The 25,047-nt window shown below is 38.7% G+C and overlaps 1 protein-coding gene across 4 annotated transcripts in view; it reads right to left on the bottom strand.

The window, feature by feature from the left end:
- Positions 1-25,047, bottom strand: part of CNTN4 (contactin 4) — a 1,029,443-nt gene that overhangs the window by 337,590 nt on the left and 666,806 nt on the right. For all 4 annotated transcript variants that reach the window (XM_033210483.1, XM_033210481.1, XM_033210482.1 and 1 more), the window contains one exon: positions 12,544-12,719. In XM_033210483.1, coding sequence (XP_033066374.1) covers positions 12,544-12,719 — 176 coding nt within the window. The remainder of the gene's footprint in view (positions 1-12,543; positions 12,720-25,047) is intronic.

Genomic DNA, 25,047 nt, shown 5'->3' with positions numbered 1-25,047 from the left:
GGCTTCATCCATGGGATGCAAGGCTGTTTCAACATTCGCAAATCAATAAACGTAATCCAGCATATAAACAGAACCAAAGACAAGAACCACATGATTATCTCAATAGATGCAGAAAAGGCTTTTGACAAAATTCACAGCCCTTTATGCTAAAACAAACTCAATAAATTCGGTATTGATGGAACGTACCTCAAAATAATAAGAGCTATTTATGACACACCCACAGCTAATATCATGCTGAATGGGCAAAAACTGGAAAAATTCCCTTTGAAAACTGGCACAAGACAGGGATGCCCTCTCTCCCACTCCTATTCAACATAGTGTTGAAGTTCTGGCTAGGGCAATCAGGCAAGAGAAAGAAATCAAAGTATCCAGTTAGGAAAAGAAGAAGTCAAATTGTGCCTGTTTGCAGATGACATGATTGTATATTTAGAAAACCCCATTGTCTCAGCCCAAAATCTCCTTAAGCTGATAAGCAACTTCAGCAAAGTCTCAGGATACAAAATTAATGTGCAAAAATCACAAGCATTCTTATACACCAGTAACAGACAAGCAGAGAGCCAAATCATGAATGAACTTCCATTCACAATTGCTTCAAAGAGAATAAAATACCTAGGAATCCAGCTTACAAGGGATGTAAGGACCTCTTCAAGGAGAACTACAAACCACTGCTCAGTGAAATCAAAGAGGACACAACAAATGGAAGAACATACCATGCTCATGGATAGGAAGAATCAATATCGTGAAAATGGCCATACTGCCCAGGTTATTGATAGATTCAATGCCATCCCCATCAAGCTACCAATGACTTTCTTCACAGAATTGGAAAAAACTGCTTTAAAGTTCATATGGAACCAAAAAGAGCCCGCATTGCCAAGACAATCCTAAGTCAAAAGGACAAAGCTGGAGGCGTCACGCTACCTGACTTCAAACTATACTACAAGGCTACAGTAACCAAAACAGCATGGTACTGCTACCACAACAGAGATATAGACCAATGGAACAGAACAGAGTCCTCAGAAATAATACCACACATCTACAGCCATCTGATCTTTGACAAACCTGAGAGAAACAAGAAATGGGAAAGGATTCCCTATTCAATAAATGGTGCTGGGAAAATTGGCTAGCCATAAGTAGAAAGCTGAAACTGGATCCTTTCCTTACCCCTTATACGAAGATTAATTCAAGAAGGATTAGGCTTAAATGTTAGACCTAATACCATAAAACCCTAGAAGAAAATCTAGGTAGTACCATTCAGGACATAGGCATGGGCAAGGACTTCATGTCTAAAACACCCAAAGCAATGGCAGCAAAAGCCAAAATCGACAAATGGGATCTAATTAAACTAAAGAGCTTTTGCACAGCAAAAGAAACTACCATCAGAGTGAACAGGCAACCTACAGAATGAGAGAAAATTTTTGCAACCTACTCATCTGACAAAGGGCTAATATCCAGAATCTACAAAGAACTCAAACAAATATACAAGAAAAAACAAACAACCCCATCAAAAAGGGGAAAGGATATGAACAGACATTTCTCAAAAGAAGACATTCATACAGCCAACAGACACATGAAAAAATGCTCATCATCACTCGCCATCAGAGAAATGCAAATCAAAACCACAATGAGATACCATCTCACACCAGTTAGAATGGCAATCATTAAGAAGTCAGGAAACAACAGGTGTTGAGAGGATGTGGAGAAACAGGAACACTTTTACACTGTTGTGGGATTGTAAACTAGTTCAACCATTATGGAAAACAGTATGGCAATTCCTCAAGGATCTAGAACTAGATGTACCATATGACCCAGCCATCCCACTACTGGGTATATACCCAAAGGATTATAAATTACTCTACTACAAAGACACATGCACACGTATGTTTATTGCGGCACTATTCACAATAGCAAAGACTTGGAATCAACGCAAATGTCCATGTGTGACAGACTGGATTAAGAAAATGTGGCACATATACACCATGGAATACTATGCAGCCATAAAAAAGGATGAGTTTGCGTCCTTTGTAGGGACATGGATGCAGCTGGAAACCATCATTCTTAGCAAACTATCACAAGAAGAGAAAACCAAACACCGCATGTTCTAACTCATAGGTGGGAACTGAACAATGAGATCACTTAGACTCGGGAAGGGGAACATCACACACTGGGGCCTATCATGGGGAGGGGGGAGGAGGGAGGGATTGCATTGGGGAGTTACACATGATATAAATGATGACTTGATGGGTGCTAACGAGTTGATGGGTGCAGCACACCAACATGGCATAAGTATACATATGTAACAAACCTGCACGTTATGCACATGTACCCTAGAAGTTAAAGTATAATAAAAAAAAAAAAAAAGAATACAATACATTCTCAGTTTAATACAGTTTTCTATCATCACCACCACTACCACCACCAACATCACCACCGCCACTACACCACCAACATTACCACCACCACTACCACTACCACCACCAACATCACCACCACCACTACCACTACCACCACCAACATCACCACCACCACTACCACTACCGCCACCAACATTACCACCACCACTACCACCACTACCACCACCAACATCACCACCACCACTACCACTACCACCAGCATCACCACCACCACTACCACTACCACCACCAACATCACCACCACCACTACCACTACCACCACCATTACCACCACCACCACCACTACCACTACCAACATCACCACCACCACTACCACCACCATCACCACCGCCACTACACCACCACCATTACCACCACCACTACCACCACCAACATCACCACCACCACTACCACTACCACCACCATCACCACCACCACTACCACTACCACCACCAACATTACCACCACCACTACCACTACCACCACCAACATCACCACCACCACTACCACTACCACCACCAACATTACCACCACCACCACCACTACCACCACCAACATCACCACCGCCACTACCACCACCAACATCACCACCGCCACTACACCACCACCATTACCACCACCACTACCACCACCATCACCACCACCACTACCACTACCACTACCACCACCATTACCACCACCACTACCACTACCAACATCACCACTGCCCCTACACCACCACCATTACCACCACCACTACCACTACCACTACCACCACCAACATCACCACCACCACTACCACTACCACCACCATTACCACCACCACCACCACTACCACCACCACCATCACCACCACCACCACCACTACCACCACCAACATCACCACCGCCACTACACCACCACCATTACCACCACCACCACCACTACCACCACCAACATCACCACCACCACCACCACTACCACCACCAACATCACCACCGCCACTACCACTACCACCACCAACATTACCACCACCACCACCAACATCACCACCACCACTACCACTACCACCACCATCACTACAATTGTCAGAGTGTACCCCAAGTAAAGAGAACTCAGATTAAGGCTCACTGTATTAGTCATAAGAAAGATCTTTTTCAATGAGACTATCTAATCAGTTGCTGTTTATTCAATTGATATTTTCACCATAAAAAATGTTTGCCACTTAACTGATAAGGCTAACTTAAATTAACCTCAGAATGGAGTGATTTATTGAGTTACATTACTCTCTCTTTAAAAATTTTTCTTTTTTTATTTCCACTTCATTCCACAATAGCAGAAGAGTTACTTTATTCATAGTCATTACTTGAAGTCACAGGAAGGCCAAAATGAAGTGGCTTTTGTACCTAAGGGCTCCTTTCACTTAACACCTTCATTTCTCCCTTTTTTCTTTTTTTTTTTTAAATACTTTTCATCTTCTATGACTTTCCCCTCAACACATGCTCAGAGGGTAGAGATGCAGGGCATGAATGGTGTATTTGTCTAGTTACTTTTCCCATCTTAAGTGAGGTATCCATAGAGGTAAGCATAGATATCACCCATTGCTTCCTCCAGAATAATACCACCTTGCCCATGACCATAACAATGCCATTTTCCCTACAGCAGGCAGGTAACCAGATTTTGTTCAAAGATTTAATTTTACCATTAGCAACTGGAAGTACTTATGTATGACTTACAGTCATCTACAACCTGAGATGATGAGTAGCTTAAGTCTTTTTACTTTGCAGATCTGAATTGCCAGAAGAAAGTGAAAATTCCAGTAAGAAGGCCCCAAACAACGTTTACAAAGTAATCAGTTTGACAGGCTAAAATCTGGAGTCATTAGATATTAAGATTATTCTCTGGGAAGCTCTTCATAATAATCTACATTTAAAGTGCATCTTTTTCACATGTAGGGGAGAAATGATATGGGAGTAAGAAACTTATAAAAATATTTCATTTACTGCTTGGGGATAAACAGATATGGTAAATAACCACAGTTATTTACCATAAAATATCAATATTCAAAATGCTTTACAGCCTACTTGCAATAAATTGGAAATCTGCATCTTAACTTTTAGAGCAGAAATATTGTTATTAATTATTCTCATTATAAAACCTGAAACCAATTATATTAAAGTTAGAGTAACAAATTTATGCATAATCATTGCATGTAACATTATGTTTTTAGATGTTAACAGTAAATCAACAGTATGATGGCATCAAGAATACCTACAACTAAAAAATTAAAAACAAAAGCAAATTTATGATGGATGTACTTACTATATCAAAGGTTGTAAACGCAACAAAAAATTCAAGTTTGTGTACAAAGGAAACATTTCACCAACCACCAAAATCTACAGTTTAAACATAAATTTCATTGGTAAAATGTAGTTTTCCACAGCATAAGGGAACCCATGTATGTAAAATGCCATATAACAGGCATCTGCTCAAGACTCAGGTGACCAAGTTCCTATGCTGGTCCCTTCTCCCACTGCTGTATCCTTGGTGAAAGTTATTTCACTTCATTAATTTTCATGTTCTTCACCTATAAAATAAAAATAATATCTAACCTTCTTTGGCTTGTGTTAAGAATTAAATGGAATAATGCTTCCAAAGTACTTAGTATAATATTCAACATAGAGTAATAACATTATAACATTTATGAAGCCCTGACTAGGTGCTAAACAATGATCTAGGAGGTTTACAATTATTAATTGATTTGATCCTTACAACAAAGGAAGTGAACAACCTGAGGTAGAAGGAAGTACCTTGTTCAAGCTCACAAAATTATAGAAGCTGAATTTGAATCCAAGGAGTCTGACTCCAGGGCTTGTGTTCTTATCAACTATACTTAGGTATAAAATGGTAGTTATTCATATGATCCAGCAATTCCACAACTGGCTACATATTCAAAAGAAAGGAAATCAATATATCGAAGATATATTGGCACTTTCATATTTATTGCAGCACTATTGACAATAGCCACAATATGGAATCAACCTAAGTGCCCCCCAATGGATGAATGAATGAAGAAAATGAGATATATATACATAATGGAATATTATTCAGCCATAAAAAGAATGAAATCCTGTCATTTATGGCAACATGGATGAATCTGGAGGGCATTATGCTAAATGAAATAAGCCAAGCACAGAAAGATAAATGCCACATATTTTCAATTGTACATGGAAGCTAAATAAGTTGGTCTTATTTAGTAAGACAGAATTAGAGTAGAGAGTAGAAGAGTGGTAACTAGAGGTGGGGAAGGGAGGAAGGACAGGGAAAGGCTGATTAACAGATAAAAAATTACAGCTAGATAGAAGAGGTAAGTTCTTGGGCTCTCTAGTACCGCAGGGTGACTACAGTTAAGAACAATTTACTCGGCCAGGCACGGTGGCTCACACCTGTAATCCCAGCACTTTGGGAGGTCGAGATGGGCAGATCACCTGAGGTCAGGAGTTTGAGACCAGCCTGGCCAACATGGTGAAACCCTGTCTCTACTAAAAATAGAAACATTATTTGGGCGTTGTGGTAGGCGTCTGTATTCCCAGCTACGTGGGAGGCTGAGGCAGGAAAATCGCTTGAACCCAGGAGGTGGAGGTTGCAGTGAGCCACAATCGTGCCACTGCACTCCAGCCTGCGTGACAGAGCGAGACTCTGCCTCAACAAACACAAAACAAAAACAACAAAAAACCAATTTACTCTAATTTTCAGATGAGAGAATTTTGCATATTCCCAACATGAAGAAATGATAGTTTATGAGGTGTATGAGGTGATGAGTATGCTAATTACTCTGACTGGATCATTTACACATTGCATACAGCTATTGAAGTATCACACTGTAACCCATAAATACATGCAGTTACTATGAGTTAGTTAAATTTTTGTAAGTGATAGTTATTTTAAAAAGACAGTACATGGAGGGACAGAAAGGGGAATGGAAGAGAGAACAGACAAGAAAACACAGAAGCAGTTATTGTTTAACTTTGCTATGCTGGAAATGATTCTGGGATTTTACATATGCTTTACAACGTAATCTTCCTAACAGCCCTAAAAGGGAAGTGTAGTGGTGTTGAGAAGCTGGAGTTCTAGAGACACAGGACACATAGAATGAAATGGAACAATTAACAACATTTCATGCCATCTAAACTTAGTCATTATAACATCTCATCTTCTCAAGCCCATGTTCCTAAATTAAAAAAAAATAATGATTTGTATTATTTGAGTGTAGAGGTATGTACTGAAATTTATTTTTTAAAATAAATATCCATGTTTATATGACAGAGAAAAATTGCTCTGTTGAGTGACGGTACACAAAGATCCTCAGGCAGATTTAGACTGGGATGCTGGGCTGCGAAAGTGAGCAGCTAGGGTGATGGGGCTGTAGCACTTCATTCTGTACAGACACAACATCTGGAAACATCCCCTTCGTTAAGCTGTGCAAATAACGAACTGAAATCTCCTCCACTTTAGGCCTTATCTTCTGATTTATTCATCTATGGAAGAATTTTTAAAAATATTCCACTTGGTTTTGCTCCTGGACAAAAGGGAGTGTAGAGTGAATGAAGGTTGGGGAGCCATGCTTAAGCTCAAAGGAGCTTTTCTTTGAAACACTCCATGAAGCTGCGTGTAGTCTCAGGCTGACTTTCCAGGATACAAGTGAACTCTGAGGGCTTGTTTGATTTATTCCATACATGAGCATATTTTTTTTTTTTTTTTTTTTTTGAGACGGAGTCTTGCTCTGTCACCCAGGCTGGAGTGCAGTGGCATGATCTCGGCTCAGTGCAAGCTCTGCCTCCTGGGTTCATGCCATTCTCCTGCCTCAGCCTCTTGAGTAGCTGGGACTACAGGCGCCCACCACCACGCAAGGCTAATTTTTTTGTTGTTGTTGTTGTTTTTTAGTAGAGATGGGGTTTCACCGTGTTAGCCAGGTTGGTCTCGATCTCCTGACCTTGTGATCCGCCCACCTCAGCCTCCCAAAGTGCTGGGATTACAGGCATGAGCCATTGTGTCCGGCCGTGAGCATCTTTTTAATGTGGGCCAATGCCTTCCCCACACAAATTCCTTACAAGGAATTAAGATGTCAACCATCTTCTCTATCAACCTCAAGGTGAGAATGCTTGCTTTCACCTCCAATTCACTCCAAAGGACCATCAGAATATGCTTGACTCAGTGGTTCAACTCATTCCTTATGCCCCACACATGGCATGATGACTTTAATGTCTAACTCCTATTCATATTTCAAGTTTATTAAGTGCCAGGCACAGAGGATCTAGTCAATCATATTTGTAGCCCTAGGTGAAACAGAAGGACAAAAAGGTAGAAAGGGTATGGTAGTAGGCTAAGTGACAGTGAGGGAAGTGATTGCTGATGGCTTAATACTGCAGAGAGACTGAAAAACCAAATGTGCTCCCAATTACATTACAATAATGTATGCTTATCCATATCTCATCAAGGGGGACTTAAATTATGCTATCCTTATTTAATCAAAGAAGGATTTCTATTCTAAATATATTGACTTAAAAAAGTGAGAGGAAGAGCAAGTTCTTAGCGGTCTCATCTCTAGTTAGCTATAAATTTTGCTTATGTGAATTAATTCAACTTAAAAATGCTAAATGCTACTATAAGACATGACTAAATTCTGTGCACAAAAGCAGCATGAAAACATTTTTAATAATCAATAGAAATAATGTCTACCTTATAAGACTATCTTCTGAATAAAATTATAGAAAGTATATAAATGAGATTTGAAAATTGTAACATGGTAAATAAAAGTGAAGGGTTGTTTTTCTTATAAATTAGAGTGAATCCAAAGCAAAGTAGGACCAGCATGCATGAAACTGGGAGCTGAAGACTGCCTTTCCGTGGCTCTGTAACTTATTAACTGTGTATTAACAATGACTAATTCAGTTACTCTAATCTTCAATTTCATTTTTAAAAAGATACAGGCCAGGAGACCTTTAATGTATTTTTCAACCATACAATTGTATGATTAAAGAGGAAGAAATATTCTCACTTGCATGGTATAGTGCAGTAAGTGTGGCCAAAAAGCAACATTTTTTTTTTCCTTCAATGACTATGACAATACGTGGAGTCACAGAAACTAGTAACATTCAAAAGATGTCACTGTCCTGCCTCACTTTTATTAATTCACTGAAGAAAAGGATTTTATCCTAACCAATTGAAAGTGAATGCTAAATACAGGCAACGTCTTTTGATTTTCTTTTAATTTTAAAAAGATAGGGAAAAACATCTAGAAACTATGGATCGATGATCAAGAAGATAAACTCCAGAAAATTACTAGAATAGAAAGGGTAGGTTTGGATATATAAAAATATCTTATCCTCAAATTAACTTTATACATATATTTTCTTTGTTGTGTTACTGAATGGGCACGTAACACAGGAATTCCTTTATTCAAACATACAAATGGCTAGGAAATACAAGGATGGACAAGATAGTCTCACTTCTCTTAAAATACACGTTCTGCCATAGGAGTGAAATAATACATGATAAAAAAGTAAATATACAATCATTCTAGATTGTATTAAAAGCTGGTAAATTGAGCTGGGCGTGGTGTAATCTCACGATGTTGGGAAGTTGAGGCGGGTGGATCACTTGAGGTCAGGAGTTCGAAACCAGCCTGGCCAATATGGTGAAACCCCGTCTCTACTAAAAATACAAAAAACTTATCTGGGCGTGGTGGTGTGGGCCTGTAATCCCAGCTACTTTGGAGGTTGATGCAGAATAGCTTGAACCCCAGAAGTAGAGCTTGCAGTGAGCTGAGGTTGCACCACTGCACTCCAGCTAGGGCAACTGAGCAAGACTCAGTCTAAAAAAAAAAAAAAATTCTGGTAAGTAGAAGATACTGTTATGTAAAAGCAGAGGGCTGGAAGAAGGTCGGCAGAGAGGAGGAGAAATGATGGAAATTGCTTGTTATGTTAGGGTGACATGGAAACTTTCTCTTAGGAGGTCATATCTAAATTGAGAAGTAAGGATCATGAGACGTCTGCTGCGTGAAAGATCATGAGAAAAGCTTATCCGGCAGAGGGAACAAAAGTATCAAGATCCTGTTGCAAAAAATAATTTGTCATTTTTGAGAAATTAAAATGAGACCCTGGTAATGAGTTTGAGATTTATTCTAAGTACATTAGAAGGCATAAAGCAGGAAAGTGGGATGATCTAATTTACATTTTTTAAAAGATTACTCTGGCAGCTTTATGATAAATGGTTAAGGAAAGGCTCAAGAAGATGCAGAGAGAGCAGGTAGGACTGGATGTTGTAGAAACAATACAACTTGATTTTAGCAAGGCTTTAGCAAAGCTTGTCACTACTTTAAAAACATGTGGGTGAAACTGGAGTTCAATTATAGTATATTTGGCTAAATTTGTAGCTGGTTGAACAAGAGTGTTCAAATAATATCAAATTAAAGGTTTAATTTCATTTAGTGGAAATTCTCTGCCCTGTCCTGGTCAACATGTTGTATCAATTATTTGAATGGAGACACACTTATCAAATTTTCTGCTGACACTAAACTAGGAGAACAATCAATATGTCAGATTGAAAAAAAGACTTAAAACAATTTCAAATATGATGGAACAAAGGGTCACTACTCAGAACATGAATTTATTAGGGGTAAATATAATACTCCGAATTTAGGTTAATAAAACAACATGGTTGGGTAGCTCTGGATGAATAGAAATTTATAAGAAATCCTTTCTCAGATTTTACATGATTATATGCTTAAAATAAAGTTACAATCTGGGGCTGGTATTTAAAAATGAATATTAAATACATATTATTGTCAGCTTCATTAACTGAAAAAAAGTTCACATCATGAGATACTATTGTTCCCAGTGTCCTCCGAAAAAGTTAAGGCACATATATGGAATTCTGTGCATTTCCATAAGACTACAAAGATGAATTAACATAGTTGAGTGTTTTGTGAAAAATATGGCTGTGGATTAAGTAAATGGGGAAGAAAAGAATTTATGGGACAAGGGACATGATCATATCTTCACATATTTGAAGAGTAACTAGCATCTTATAGTAAGAACTGGGAGGGAATGTGATAGAAATTTAGATATTTGGCTCAGCTTTAAGAAAGAGCTGTCAAGTTTGTTTTTGTATTTTTGAACAACTAGAGCAGTCTACTGTGGCCCAGGGTGCCTTGTGATGAATTGGTGAACCTTCTGTCACTAGAATTTTTTAAAACAAATGATGATCAGTGCAGGATTTTGAGGGTGGGAGGTATGCCGACATCACACATGAAGTGGAAGGAGCAAACTGGATTCCATTTCCTCGTAGGTCCCAAGTCAACCCACCGCAAACTGAGTGGTAGACCTATTTTTTTTTTTTGGTTAAACTATTCTATTTAAATAACTGTCCTTGAATATGAGATTCCATCTTTCTGATGTTTTGGTAGTAAAATGCCTGGTCTTTCACAAAAGGATAATCTTAAAAGCTGGTAATTTGTTTTTTTAAATGTAAGCTAGTAATAACAAAGTTTGGGTATAGTATTTCTGTTTTTTTTGAAACGGAGTCTCGCTCTGTCGCCCAGGCTGGAGTGCAGTGGTGCAATCTCGGCTCACTGCAAGCTCCACCTCCTGGGTTCATGCCATTCTCCTGCCTCAGCCTCCCCAGTAGCTGGGACTACAGGTGCCCACCACCACGCCCAGCTAATTTTTTGTATTTTTAGTAGAGGCAGGGTTTCACCGTGTTAGCCAGGATAATCTCAATCTCCTGACCTCATGATCTGCCTGCCTAGGCCTCCCAAAGTGCTGGGATTACAGCCATGAGCCACGGCGCCTGGCCCGGGTATAGTATCTCTATCTCCATTTTTTTTTTTTTTTTGGTGTTACTGTGTTAAAAATTTCCTATGACTATGACATCCAAAATTCAAAGAATTACAAGATTTATTAAATACTGAGATATTCTCCTACTCTGAGAGTATGATTCTATGGTTATTTCCAAAAATTAATTCAGCAAGATTTGTCATTACTAAAAAATAAATATAGATATAAGACTTGTATTAAATCAACAGAAATAAATACTTTGGTTCTGTTACATTCAACCGCACATATTATTCTCCTATTATTCTGAACACCTAAGAATATTTAGAAGACTATCTCAAGAGACATTCACTAACCAAATAATCCTGGAACCTTGCATATATATAATACTTAGAAAATTCATTTCTCAACTTATAAAAATGCCACCAAATGGCATTAATAGATTAAGAACTGGATATTAGGTATATTTGATGTTGAGTTCCTGGAGAGGACTTTGTTAATGAGAATATTCTACAGTATTACTGCCAGCAGATTTTATGAAACCTTTGGCTAATGCCAACATGCACTGCAATATGAGTTGGAATTTCACACAAGGACATACATAATCACATGCAAATACATAAACCCTTAAACGTGTAGCTGAACATCAATCCTTGAAGGTGGCTATGCTAAAACGTATGCTAACTGCTCTTGCCTATGGATTTTATTTTCAAATTGTGATTTCTAAATTCCACTTTCTTTCACATATTCATGGACTTTTGTTAAATGGTGGTCTTAAGATATGGTTATTTGTTTTTTTAAACATTCTAAACTGGAAATATCAAAGGTGGATAACACTTTGTCTCCATTTTTTGTCATTATTGCAGTCACTTTAAATTTTATCTAGCCTATGAAATAAGAAACAATTCAAGAATTATAGGATTAATTGACTACTCAGTTTTTTTCCAGCTCGACCTTTATGGTTAAAGTACTTCTCTTATTGACTACTAAATTACTGGCAGTTCAATTTCTTGCTTATACACATTCTATTTAAAATGTGTGTGTGTGTAAAATTTATTGTTTACATAAATTTATACATGTGTCAATCTCAGTGTGTGAATTTGTGTATAAAGCATCATATAATCAAATTATCATACAATCAAACTATCTCAATCCTTATCAAAGTAGAAGAATACGTCTTCTCACTTAGATTTACAGTTTATCCTACAAACAAAATTACTTCCAAAACGTGAAAAAGAGTAAAGATGATCATGTAACAAATTAAAATCTAGTCTCTAAAATGAAACTGCTATAAAAGCGTATTCGTATAATGGTAAACAAACTCAAAGTAACATTTGCAGCATTATATAATTGCTACTTACAAGCAAACTGAAGCTTTGCTTCTCTGCTAACAATTGTTCCAAACGAGTTTGTTGCTGTGCACTGGTACGTTCCAGCATCTTGGGTTTTATTAGGGTTATTGATCAACAAGCTGCCTTCAACAACACTGTAGCGGAAATCCATACCAATGTCAACATCTGTTCCATTTAACTTCCACCTATAGTATAAAAATGCCAGTAGATAAAGTCTTGTCATATTAATCAATATTTCTGAATTGTCTAAAATATATAAAAACTATAAATAGCATGACAAATCATTTGTGACTTTTTTTAAAAAGCATGATTAAGAAGTTAGAAATGCTCTACCCAGCAATGGTAACATCCAGTGCTTATGGAAAAAACATGTCTTTTAAAGTAAACAATGATATTAAAATTTTAATAACTGTTTTTCTGACTACTTATCATGCTACAAACACTTCACTGTTTTGAAGTCTGGCCACAGATTTCTCATAGCACCTATGCAACTTTCTTCAAACGGGGCTTCTCAGTAAAAGTCCTTCTAGTTTGCAATCACTCTTTAAATAGGTCTATAGAGATGACAGCATATACTATTTCCAGGTAGATTGCTGAGTATCTGATGAAATTGCAGCAGAGTTGCTTTGATTTGTTCCTTAATATGACTACAATGGCTGGCTGTAAAGGAGAGGAACTCTATTGATCTTGAGCTGCCGTGGGGACCAAACCTGCCTTAACCTTGGATCACTTTGAAGAGCTCCTTCACCACTGGCACACAAACATCAATCAACCATCCCAGTAAACTGCAGATTAGGCCATTAGGTAATTGGGACAAAGAGAGGTTTTTTTGTTTGTTTGTTTGTTTGTTTTTGTCTTTCTGTTTATTTACCTGGATCACCTATGTATGTGACTAGAGTATTTAGCCCAGTAAAGGAGGTTTAGTAGGACTCATACATTTTTTTTTTGACATACATAATATGTTTATTGTGTAACAGGCTCTGAACCTACCGTTCACATTCATGATCTCGTTTAACCCTCACCCCAAACCCATGAGGTAAGTACCTTTTACCCATTTTGTACCTGGGGAAACTATGGCTGAGATCCAAGTCTGAATGCCTGGTGAGCACTGTAGCCTGTGTTCCAGCAGAGCCTATCCAACTCCAGGGCTGGCCCCGCTCCAGAATAAGCAGAGAGGATCTCCAGCATTGTGCTGGGCATTAAGGATGACTTGGTTTGGCCTGACTGACGCTCTGCTCTGGATTCCTCTCCACTTTCTTTTTTTTTTTTTTTTTTTTTTAATTATACTTTAAGTTCTAGGGTACATGTGCATGACGTTTATATCATGTATAACTCCCCAATGCAATCCCTCCCTCCTCCCCCCTCCCCATGATAGGCCCCAGTGTGTGATGTTCCCCTTCCCGAGTCCAAGTGATCTCATTGTTCAGTTCCCACCTATGAGTTAGAACATGCGGTGTTTGGTTTTCTCTTCTTGTGATAGTTTGCTAAGAATGATGGTTTCCAGCTGCATCCATGTCCCTACAAAGGACGCAAACTCATCCTTTTTTATGGCTGCATAGTATTCCATGGTGTATATGTGCCACATTTTCTTAATCCAGTCTGTCACAGATGGACATTTGGGTTGATTCCAAGTCTTTGCTATTGTGAATAGTGCCGCAATAAACATACGTGTACATGTGGACTCATACATTTTAACAGCAAAGTTTTGGTAATAAGACCTATGTTTTTGTTTTTGTTGCATTTTACAACCAACAACATTCCAAACTCTTTTCAGAAGTCAATTAAATACTTAAGAACTTTGGCACTAATACAACTCAGTGACTATCTTATCTGTTTACCCCCAAAAATCTTACACAGAATATTAACTAATGAAAATAGCACAGTAGGAATTTGTGAATTGCCAGGAGTATCACAGTAGCATTTATGTCAGAATGTTAAAAATTAAGAAATACAGCAGCACAAAGAAAACTGATCCAAATTCATAATGGGAGTAAGGAATGACAGCCATTAATCTTATCTCCTTTAAATAGTAAAAACACCATTTAACCATTTGTGTGTGTGCACGTGCACATTCATTATGTATCATCTTATAACATTCTTGGGTGCTATGGTTGTCTGTACACAATGTAAAAGTATTTAAATGAAAAAAATGTAGGCGAGTTAGTTTCAAGATTCTGGATGTCTGATATCAACAAAAGCAAATATACAGAAGGGTAATCCCTTCTTTCTGTCAAGACCTCTGTCCCACTTCAAAGCCATTTTTCAATGACACCTCTTTCAATGAAGTCTTCCTCAGTATTTCTAGTCAAAATTAACCAAAGATGACTAAGCGCGGTGGCTCACGCCTGTAATCTCAGCACTTTGGGAGGCTGAAGTGGGCAGGTCTCTTGAGCCCAGGAGTTCCAGAATAGCTTGGGCAACACGGCACAACCCTGTCTCCACAAAAAATACAAAATTTAGCCAGGTGCGGTGGTGCATGCGTGCTTGTAGTCCCAGCTACTCGGGAGGCTGAGGTGGGAGGACCACTTGAGCCTGGGAGATTGAGGCTGCAGTGAGCCAAGGTCACACCACTGCAACTGCACTCCAGCTTGGGCAACAGAGTGAGACCTCATCTCAAAACAAAAACAACAAAAATTAACCAAAGCTTTATCCAATCTCCCGCAGAATTGTCCATGCTCCTTTATGTAGGAATGCTGCTTTTACAGTAGATAATTTGCCTACATCGCTTTTGTATTCTCACTTTAGCCATCTAAAATCTAACACTCTCATTGTGCTCCATAAATGCTTGTTGAATTTGATTGACTAAACATTTTACTTCTTTGCTGGATATTTTAGCTTTGAACATCCACAATTTATGAAGCATTCCAGCACACTACCACACAGCAACATATGTTTATTCATGTCTTTGAAATGTAAAAATTTAGAAACAAGAGAGGCAAGAAAGACCAGGAGCATGAAATAGAAAAATGAGGTAACTCTTTATGTGTTTGTGTATAAGAAGATTGGGATTAGAAACTGAAAATGTTTTTAGTCTCCACAGTAATTCTCTGTGCTCTGACACAGACAAGAAAGTAATATGTAATAAAGACAGAACAGCCAGGTTATATTCTAGCAGCTCTATATGCACATGAATCACTAGAACTGACTGTATGCCCTAGACATTTTTTTTTGAGTCAGCTGATCACGTCTTGGCCATAACTCTTACTTCAAATGATAGTAGCGCAATTTAATATGACAAATCTAAGAACTCAAAGAGGAAATTGCAATATAATGTGAGCTGCAAGCAGAGTGTGGAATTTAGGAGTGGGACCATGTGAGTCTTTTTAGAAAAGTGGTTGTGGGCATAATGAGAGCTCCTCTGTAGGTTTGTCTACACTAGTCATCTCAACTAAAATGCTGTGCAGAAAGTCCATTAATCTACTTTATCACCTGCTTTTACATACAAATAGCAAAGGAAAAGGGATTATTGAGAAAATAAAGTGCTTTTTCTGAAATGCAGTTGAGTCTCTATTACAAAGCACTATACCAAGTTTTATTGCAGTGCAGTCACTGTTCATTCCAATTGAATGTGGATTACACTGAATTTCTTATCTCATTGTACACTGAAACACACTTGAAAATTTCACAATTTACTTTCAATGTTTGAGGAATCTTTTAAGTGTTGGTAATATAGAGGCAATGCTCATTCGGAGCCAGTAGAGATTTTCCCAAGGGACAAGAGAAATTTGTGAGTCTCATAAGCTGATTTCTGAATCATTTGAGGAAGCACGACTCCACTCTCTCCAGAGAGTGGGGTTGTGCACAACCAAACACCTATGCTGTGATGCTATGGAGGGTAAAATGTTGTGGCTTTGCTGGGAGGGTGTCTATAAGATTTGCTGTAGCGAAATCCTCTTTCTTTGTTGATGGTTTCAACTTGGCACTAAGGGAAGGTCAGGGCATTTATGACTTGGAATTTGATTTCTGCAAACTCAGTTGAATACAAACCTCAGCAAAAGTACCCCAACCAAGTATGTGAACATTTCTTCTATCTGGAAAGGGATGCTGAGTGCATTAAGTAATGTCATACGTCCTTAGGGAAGTTTAATACAAGGGAAGTTGGCACAAGTTAAAACTTCTTAAATTTTTCTGGGTCTGGGTCAACCCTTTCAAAATTGAGGGGCAGGAAACAATGAAAAGAGACGGCTCAGTTGAGGGAATAAACACAAAGAAGAGAGGTCAGTTGCGGTGTCTGAGGGGAGAACCCAGTGCTGAAGATCCCCATGGAGACTCACTTTCGAATTTCTCCTACTTGTTCTTCCCTCTCAAAGTCAACCTGAAGACTGAAAAAGTTCAGGCAGACAGGTGTCTGAAAATGCCTCATCTCTCCATTCTTTCTCTTTCTTTCAACAAGGGGAATTTTTTAGCTCCCAGGTACCAGTCTGCTATCATGTTACAGAGAAACTGCCAAAGGTATAAAGGCAAGAAGTACACTGCAATAAATTGCTAGTATATTTGATTAAAAAGTTTTGTTCTCAGTGTTTCCTGGCAATCTAAAAACATAATAGGTTTCTGTTTCACTGCTTGTTTTAAATAACAAGGCAAGCTCCTATATCTAGAAACACAATGTTACAAAAGCAATGTTAATTAAAGGTCACGGTTTGGGGACAAACAAAGCAGCAACTTGCCAAATTCGGCTGCAAAATTTGTTTTCATTTATGGCTAACATCTGAACTTACACTCGGCTATGTAAGGAAAACAAGGACCAGTTAACTCATCATTTATGTATCTAAGAGCCTTTGCTTCCTGCATTCTTTATTACATAAAGTATTCAAAAATCTTTGATTTAGCCTTGGGTTTAATATATTCTAGGGAGAATAACTGTTCATTCTGGCTTGCCCAAGACAAGTGCTGGGTTTACACCTGCTGTCCTAGAGTAATTATGAACAGTGGCCTTCTGCTTTAAAAAGTGCCCTTAGATGATAAATTACATGTTCACTCTAATTATATAGTCCGTTAGAGAGTTGCTGTTTTCTTATTTTCTGGAATGCACTTCCTTTCCTTATCCATGTGATGAAAGAACCATTCACCCTCCAAATATATTAAAATATCTCCTTTTCTGTGAAGCCTTCAGTGACATCTACTCTCACCATCCTGAATTAGACTTTCTTTCCTCCAGAGTACCTAGATCGTGGTCATCCTTTACTTGTATTTACATCATTCTACTCCAACTACATCCACATCTAGGCAGTCCTCAAATTAATAGTACTAGTAAACATATTGTAGAGTTGATTAATCTTTGAATACTCAGACCTAGCATGGTGCCTGGCGCATTGCAGCTGCTTAACAGAGTGGTTTAAATATTTTGTCTAGATGACATATTTTTCAGAATCCTAATATATGGCCCAGTTCAAAGTAGAGCTGTGAAGGCTGAATCTTGGATGAAAATTCTGTTATTTTTCTTTTTCTGGTAATCTTTAAGCCAATTCCATGTGCCCTGGAATTCAGTTTGAAAAACACTGGAGAGGTTTGAAGGACAAATAATGAATATGTTTGATAAATGAACAAATGGATAAACGAGCACATAAATTCTAAAATAGTATCTGCTATACTAATACTGCCATCCTTTAACTTGAACAGAATGTCCTCTGCCTATCTGAAAATTACTTATCTCAGTTCAAATCTCATTTCTTCTGAGAACCCAACCTGATCACTCCAATCTCTCCTAAACTATGACATATATATTTCTTTTTTAATATAACATTAGATATTAGTCTTTAGAGTATAGTTTTTAATTATCAAATTTGAAGAGGCATAATAATATTTATAAGATGTAAGTAAGTTACAAAAAATCATGAGCCAATGAAGATCTGTGTTTAAAAGGGATATTATCACCTTAGAAGTCTGCTGTATCTGCTTTGATTATAACCACTCTTTCTTAATGGTTAATTATAATCTTTAATTTTGGCTTTTTCATTCCTGTGATATTCTTTATAATTTTATCATGTATGTTATTATCCTTTGAAGGAGTTCAGAGCATGCCACCCAAAAATATGCTGCTCTGGCATATTGACATTTATTTATTTATTTATTTAGAGACTGGGTCTTCCTCTGTCACCCATGATGGAATGTAGTGGTGCAATCATAGCTCACTGCAGCCTAGAACTCCTAGACTCAAGCAACTTTCCCATCTCAGCCTCCTGAGTAGCTAGGACTACAGGTGTGCACCCCCATGGCTGACTAGTTTTTAAATTATTTTTGTAGAGATGGGGGTCTTGCTATGTTGCCCAGGTTGTTCTCAAACTCCTGGCCTCAAGCCATCATAGTGCCTCAGCCTCCCAAAGGGCTAGGATTACAGGCGTGAGCCACTGTGCCCAGCCTATATTGACTATTTTAAGTTAAAGGTACTTGGAAAACAGCAGGTACAAGACGCCCACTTTCACCTTCATTCTTTTTCTAAAGAGCAAGGGATGAAATCCCCATGCCAGAGATGTCCTTTCTATATTAGAAGGAAAGTAACATTCTTTTCATCAAGGACAGGAAGTTGAGACAGAGAAAACTCTGTCCAGACCTTTTTAAAATATTTTCTTCTAGCTCCCCACATAACTTACTTTTTCACAATTTACTACTCTTTGTCCAATTCAGTATATAAATGTACAACGATAACTGCGTCTCTGGGTTTTCATTGTCTTATGAAGGCTTCCTTGCCATGTAAAACTTGCATTTAAAAAAATGTTTTTCTCCTTTTGATCTGCTTTATGTAAATTTAATTCTCAGGCTCAGCTGAAAAATCCTAAGAGAGGAGAGGTAAAGTTTTGCTTCCTTTATACCTTGAAAAACCACTCCATCTCAACCACTTTCAAATATTATGAATGTGAAATTACATACTATGTATTTGGCCGTGAACTGGTTTACTCAAAATTATGTTCTTTTTTTTTTTTTTATTTTTTTTATTTTTTATTTTTTATTATACTTTAAGTTCTAGGGTACATGTGCATAACGTTATATCATGTATAACTCCCCAATGCAATCCCTCCCTCCTCCCCCTCCCCATGATAGGCCCCAGTGTGTGATGTTCCCCTTCCCGAGTCCAAGTGATCTCATTGTTCAGTTCCCACCTATGAGTGAGAACATGCGGTGTTTGGTTTCTCTTCTTGTGATAGTTTGCTAAGAATGATGGTTTCCAGCTGCATCCATGTCCCTACAAAGGACGCAAACTCATCCTTTTTTATGGCTGCATAGTATTCCATGGTGTATGTGCCACATTTTCTTAATCCAGTCTGTCACAGATGGACATTTGGGTTGATTCCAAGTCTTTGCTATTGTGAATAGTGCCGCAATAAACATACGTGTGCATGTGTCTTTGTAGTAGAGTAATTATAATCCTTTGGGTATATACCCAGTAGTGGGATGGCTGGGTCATATGGTACATCTAGTTCTAGATCCTTGAGGAATCGCCATACTGTTTTCCATAATGGTTGAACTAGTTTACAATCCCACCAACAGTGTAAAAGTGTTCCTATTTCTCCACATCCTCTCCAACATCTATTGTTTCCTGACTTCTTAATGATTGCCATTCTAACTGGTGTGAGATGGTATCTCATTGTGGTTTTGATTTGCATTTCTCTGATGGCGAGTGATGATGAGCATTTTTTCATGTGTCTGTTGGCTGTATGGATGTCTTCTTTTGAGAAATGTCTGTTCATATCCTTTCCCCACTTTTTGATGGGGTTGTTTGTTTTTTTCTTGTATATTTGTTTGAGTTCTTTGTAGATTCTGGATATTAGCCCTTTGTCAGATGAGTAGGTTGCAAAAATTTTCTCCCATTCTGTAGGTTGCCTGTTCACTCTGATGGTAGTTTCTTTTGCTGTGCAAAAGCTCTTTAGTTTAATGAGATCCCATTTGTCAATTTTGGCTTTTGCTGCCGTTGCTTTTGGTGTTTTAGACATGAAGTCCTTGCCCATGCCTATGTCCTGAATGGTACTACCTAGATTTTCTTCTAGGGTTTTTATGGTATTAGGTCTAACATTTAAGTCTCTAATCCATCTTGAATTAATTTTCGTATAAGGGGTAAGGAAAGGATCCAGTTTCAGCTTTCTACTTGTGGCTAGCCAATTTTCCCAGCACCATTTATTAAATAGGGAATCCTTTCCCCATTTCTTGTTTCTCTCAGGTTTGTCAAAGATCAGATGGCTGTAGATGTGTGGTATTATTTCTGAGGACTCTGTTCTGTTCCACTGGTCTATTTCTCTGTTGTGGTACCAGTACCATGCTGTTTTGGTTACTGTAGCCTTGTAGTATAGTTTGAAGTCAGGTAGCGTGACGCCTCCAGCTTTGTCCTTTTGACCTAGGATTGTCTTGGCAATGCGGGCTCTTTTTTGGTTCCATATGAACTTTAAAGCAGTTTTTTCCAATTCTGTGAAGAAAGTCATTGGTAGCTTGATGGGGATGGCATTGAATCTATAAATAACCTTGGGCAGTATGGCCATTTTCACGATATTGATTCTTCCTATCCATGAGCATGGTATGTTCTTCCATTTGTTTGTGTCCTCTTTGATTTCACTGAGCAGTGGTTTGTAGTTCTCCTTGAAGAGGTCCTTTACATCCCTTGTAAGCTGGATTCCTAGGTATTTTATTCTCTTTGAAGCAATTGTGAATGGAAGTTCATTCCTGACTTGGCTCTCTGCTTGTCTGTTACTGGTGTATAAGAATGCTTGTGATTTTTGCACATTAATTTTGTATCCTGAGACTTTGCTGAAGTTGCTTATCAGCTTAAGGAGATTTTGGGCTGAGACGATGGGTTTTTCTAAATATACAATCATGTCATCTGCAAACAGGGACAATTTGACTTCTTCTTTTCCTAACTGGATACCCTTGATTTCTTTCTCTTGCCTGATTGCCCTAGCCAGAACTTCCAACACTATGTTGAATAGGAGTGGTGAGAGAGGGCATCCCTGTCTTGTGCCAGTTTTCAAAGGGAATTTTTCCAGTTTTTGCCCATTCAGTATGATATTAGCTGTGGGTTTGTCGTAAATAGCTCTTATTATTTTGAGGTACGTTCCATCAATACCGAATTTATTGAGCGTTTTTAGCATAAAGGGCTGTTGAATTTTGTCAAAAGCCTTTTCTGCATCTATTGAGATAATCATGTGGTTCTTGTCTTTGGTTCTGTTTATATGCTGGATTACGTTTATTGATTTGCGAATGTTGAACCAGCCTTGCATCCCAGGGATGAAGCCCACTTGATCATGGTGGATAAGCTTTTTGATGTGCTGCTGAATCCGGTTTGCCAGTATTTTATTGAGAATTTTTGCATCGATGTTCATCAGGGATATTGGTCTAAAATTCTCTTTTTTTGTTGTGTCTCTGCCAGGCTTTGGTATCAGGATGATGTTGGCCTCATAAAATGAGTTAGGGAGGATTCCCTCTTTTTCTATTGATTGGAATAGTTTCAGAAGGAATGGTACCAGCTCCTCCTTGTACCTCTGGTAGAATTCAGCTGTGAATCCATCTGGTCCTGGACTTTTTTTCGTGGGTAGGCTATTAATTGTTGCCTCAATTTCAGAGCCTGTTATTGGTCTATTCAGGGATTCAACTTCTTCCTGGTTCAGTCTTGGGAGAGTGTAAGTGTCCAGGAAATTATCCATTTCTTCTAGATTTTCTAGTTGATTTGCGTAGAGGCATTTATAGTATTCTCTGATGGTTGTTTGTATTTCTGTGGGGTCGGTGGTGATATCCCCTTTATCATTTTTTATTGCGTCTATTTGATTCCTCTCTCTTTTCTTCTTTATTAGTCTTGCTAGCGGTCTGTCAATTTTGTTGATCTTTTCAAAAAACCAACTCCTGGATTCATTGATTTTTTGGAGGTTTTTTTGTGACTCTATCTCCTTCAGTTCTGCTCTGATCTTAGTTATTTCTTGCCTTCTGCTAGCTTTTGAATGTGTTTGCTCTTGCCTCTCTAGTTCTTTTAATTGTGATGTTAAGTGTCAATTTTAGATCTTTCCTGCTTTCTCTTGTGGGCATTTAGTGCTATAAATTTCCCTCTACACACTGCTTTAAATGTGTCCCAGAGATTCTGGTATGTTGTATCTTTGTTCTCATTGGTTTCAAAGAACATCTTTATTTCTGCTTTCATTTCGTTATGTACCCAGTAGTCATTCAGGAGCAGGTTATGCAGTTTCCATGTAGTTGAGCGGTTTGGATTGAGTTTCTTAGTCCTGAATTCTAGTTTGATTGCACTGTGGTCTGAGAGACAGTTTGTTATAATTTCTGTTCTTGTACATTTGCTGAGGAGTGCTTTACTTCCAATTATGTGGTCAATTTTGGAATAAGTGCGATGTGGTGCTGAGAAGAATGTATATTCTGTTGATTGGGGTGGAGAGTTCTATAGATGTCTATTAGGTCCGCTTGGTGCAGAGATGAGTTCAATTCCTGGATATCCTTGTTAACTTTCTGTCTCGTTGATCTGTCTAATGTTGACAGTGGAGTGTTGAAATCTCCCATTATTATTGTATGGGAGTCTAAGTCTCTTTGTAGGTCTCTAAGGACTTGCTTTATGAATCTGGGTGCTCCTGTATTGGGTGCATATATATTTAGGAGAGTTAGCTCTTCCTGTTGAATTGATCCCTTTACCATTATGTAATGGCCTTCTTTGTCTCTTTTGATCTTTGATGGTTTAAAGTCTGTTTTATCAGAGACTAGGATTGCAACCCCTGCTTTTTTTGTTCTCCATTTGCTTGGTAGATCTTTCTCCATCCCTTTATTTTGAGCCTATGTATGTCTCTGCATGTGAGATGGGTCTCCTGAATACAGCAGACTGATGGGTCTTGACTCTTTATCCAGTTTGCCAGTCTGTGTCTTTTAATTGGAGCATTTAGTCCATTACATTTAAGGTTAATATTGTTATGTGTGAACTTGATCCTGTCATTATGATATTAACTGGTTATTTTGCTCATTAGTTGATGCAGTTTCTTCCTAGCCTCGATGGTCTTTACATTTTGGCATGTTTTTGCAATGGCTGGTACCGGTTGTTCCTTTCCATGTTTAGGGCTTCCTTCAGGGTCTCTTGTAAGGCAGGCCTGGTGGTGACAAAATCTCTAAGCATTTGCTTATCTGTAAAGGATTTTATTTCTCCTTCACTGATGAAACTTAGTTTGGCTGGATATGAAATTCTGGGTTGAAAATTCTTTTCTTTAAGAACGTTGAATATTGGCCCCCACTCTCTTCTGGCTTGTAGAGTTTCTGCCGAGAGATCTGCTGTTAGTCTGATGGGCTTCCTTTGTGGGTAACCCGACCTTTCTCTCTGGCTGCCCTTAAGATTTTTTCCTTCATTTCAACTTTGGTGAATCTGGCAATTATGTGTCTTGGAGTTGCTCTTCTGGAGGAGTATCTTTGTGGCGTTCTCTGTATTTCCTGAATTTGAATGTTGGCCTGCCCTACTAGGTTGGGGAAGTTCTCCTGGATGATATCCTGAAGAGTGTTTTCCAACTTGGTTCCATTTTCCCCCTCACTTTCAGGCACCCCAATCAGACGTAGATTTGGTCTTTTTACATAATCCCATACTTCTTGCAGGCTTTTTTCATTTCTTTTTCTTCTTTTTTTTTTTTGGTTTCTCTTCTCGCTTCATTTCATTCATTTGATCCTCAATCGCTGATACTCTTTCTTCCAGTTGATCGAGTCGGTTACTGAAGCTTGTGCATTTGTCACGTATTTCTCGTGTCATGGTTTTCATCTCTGTCATTTCGTTTATGATCTTCTCTGCATTAATTAGTCTAGCTGTCAATTCTTCCACTTTTTTTTCAAGATTTTTAGTTTCTTTGCGCTGGGTACGTAATTCCTCCTTTAGCTCTGAGAAGTTTGATGGACTGAAGCCTTCTTCTCTCATCTCGTCAAAGTCATTCTCTGACCAGCTTTGATCCGTTGCTGGCGATGGGCTGCGCTCCTTTGCAGGGGGAGATGCGCTCTTATTTTTTGAATTTCCAGCTTTTCTGCCCTGCTTTTTCCCCATCTTTGTGGTTTTATCTGTCTCTGGTCTTTGATGATGGTGACGTACTGATGGGGTTTTGGTATAGGTGTCCTTCCTGTTTGATAGTTTTCCGTCTGACAGTCAGAAGGACTGTCTGTTGGTCTGTTGGAGATTGCTTGAGGTCCACTCCAGACCCTGTTTGCCTGGGTATCAGCAGCAGAGGTTGCCAAAGATAGAATATTGCTGAGCAGCGAGTGTACCTGTCTGATTCTTCCTTTGGAAGTTTCCTCTCAGGGATGACTCCACCCTGTGAGGTGGGGTGTCAGACTGCCCCTAGTGGGGGATGTCTCCCAGCTAGGCTACTCAGGGGTCAGGGACCCACCTGAGCAGGCAGTCTGTCCGTTCTCGGATCTCAACCTCCGCGTTGGGAGATCCACGGCTCTCCCCAAAGCTGTCAGACAGAGTCGTTCGCCTCTGCACCGCCCCCGCTGCTTTCCCTATTGGACCTCAGCTGTGGGCTGTCCCCAGAGGTGGAGTCTACAGAGACAGGCAGGTTTCCTTGAGCTGCT

The sequence above is a fragment of the Trachypithecus francoisi genome, unplaced genomic scaffold (genome assembly GCF_009764315.1).
Source record: "Trachypithecus francoisi isolate TF-2019V2 unplaced genomic scaffold, Tfra_2.0 Lachesis_group0, whole genome shotgun sequence".
NCBI classification, from domain to species: domain Eukaryota; kingdom Metazoa; phylum Chordata; class Mammalia; order Primates; family Cercopithecidae; genus Trachypithecus; species Trachypithecus francoisi.
This window is presented reverse-complemented; position numbering and strand designations above follow the sequence as displayed.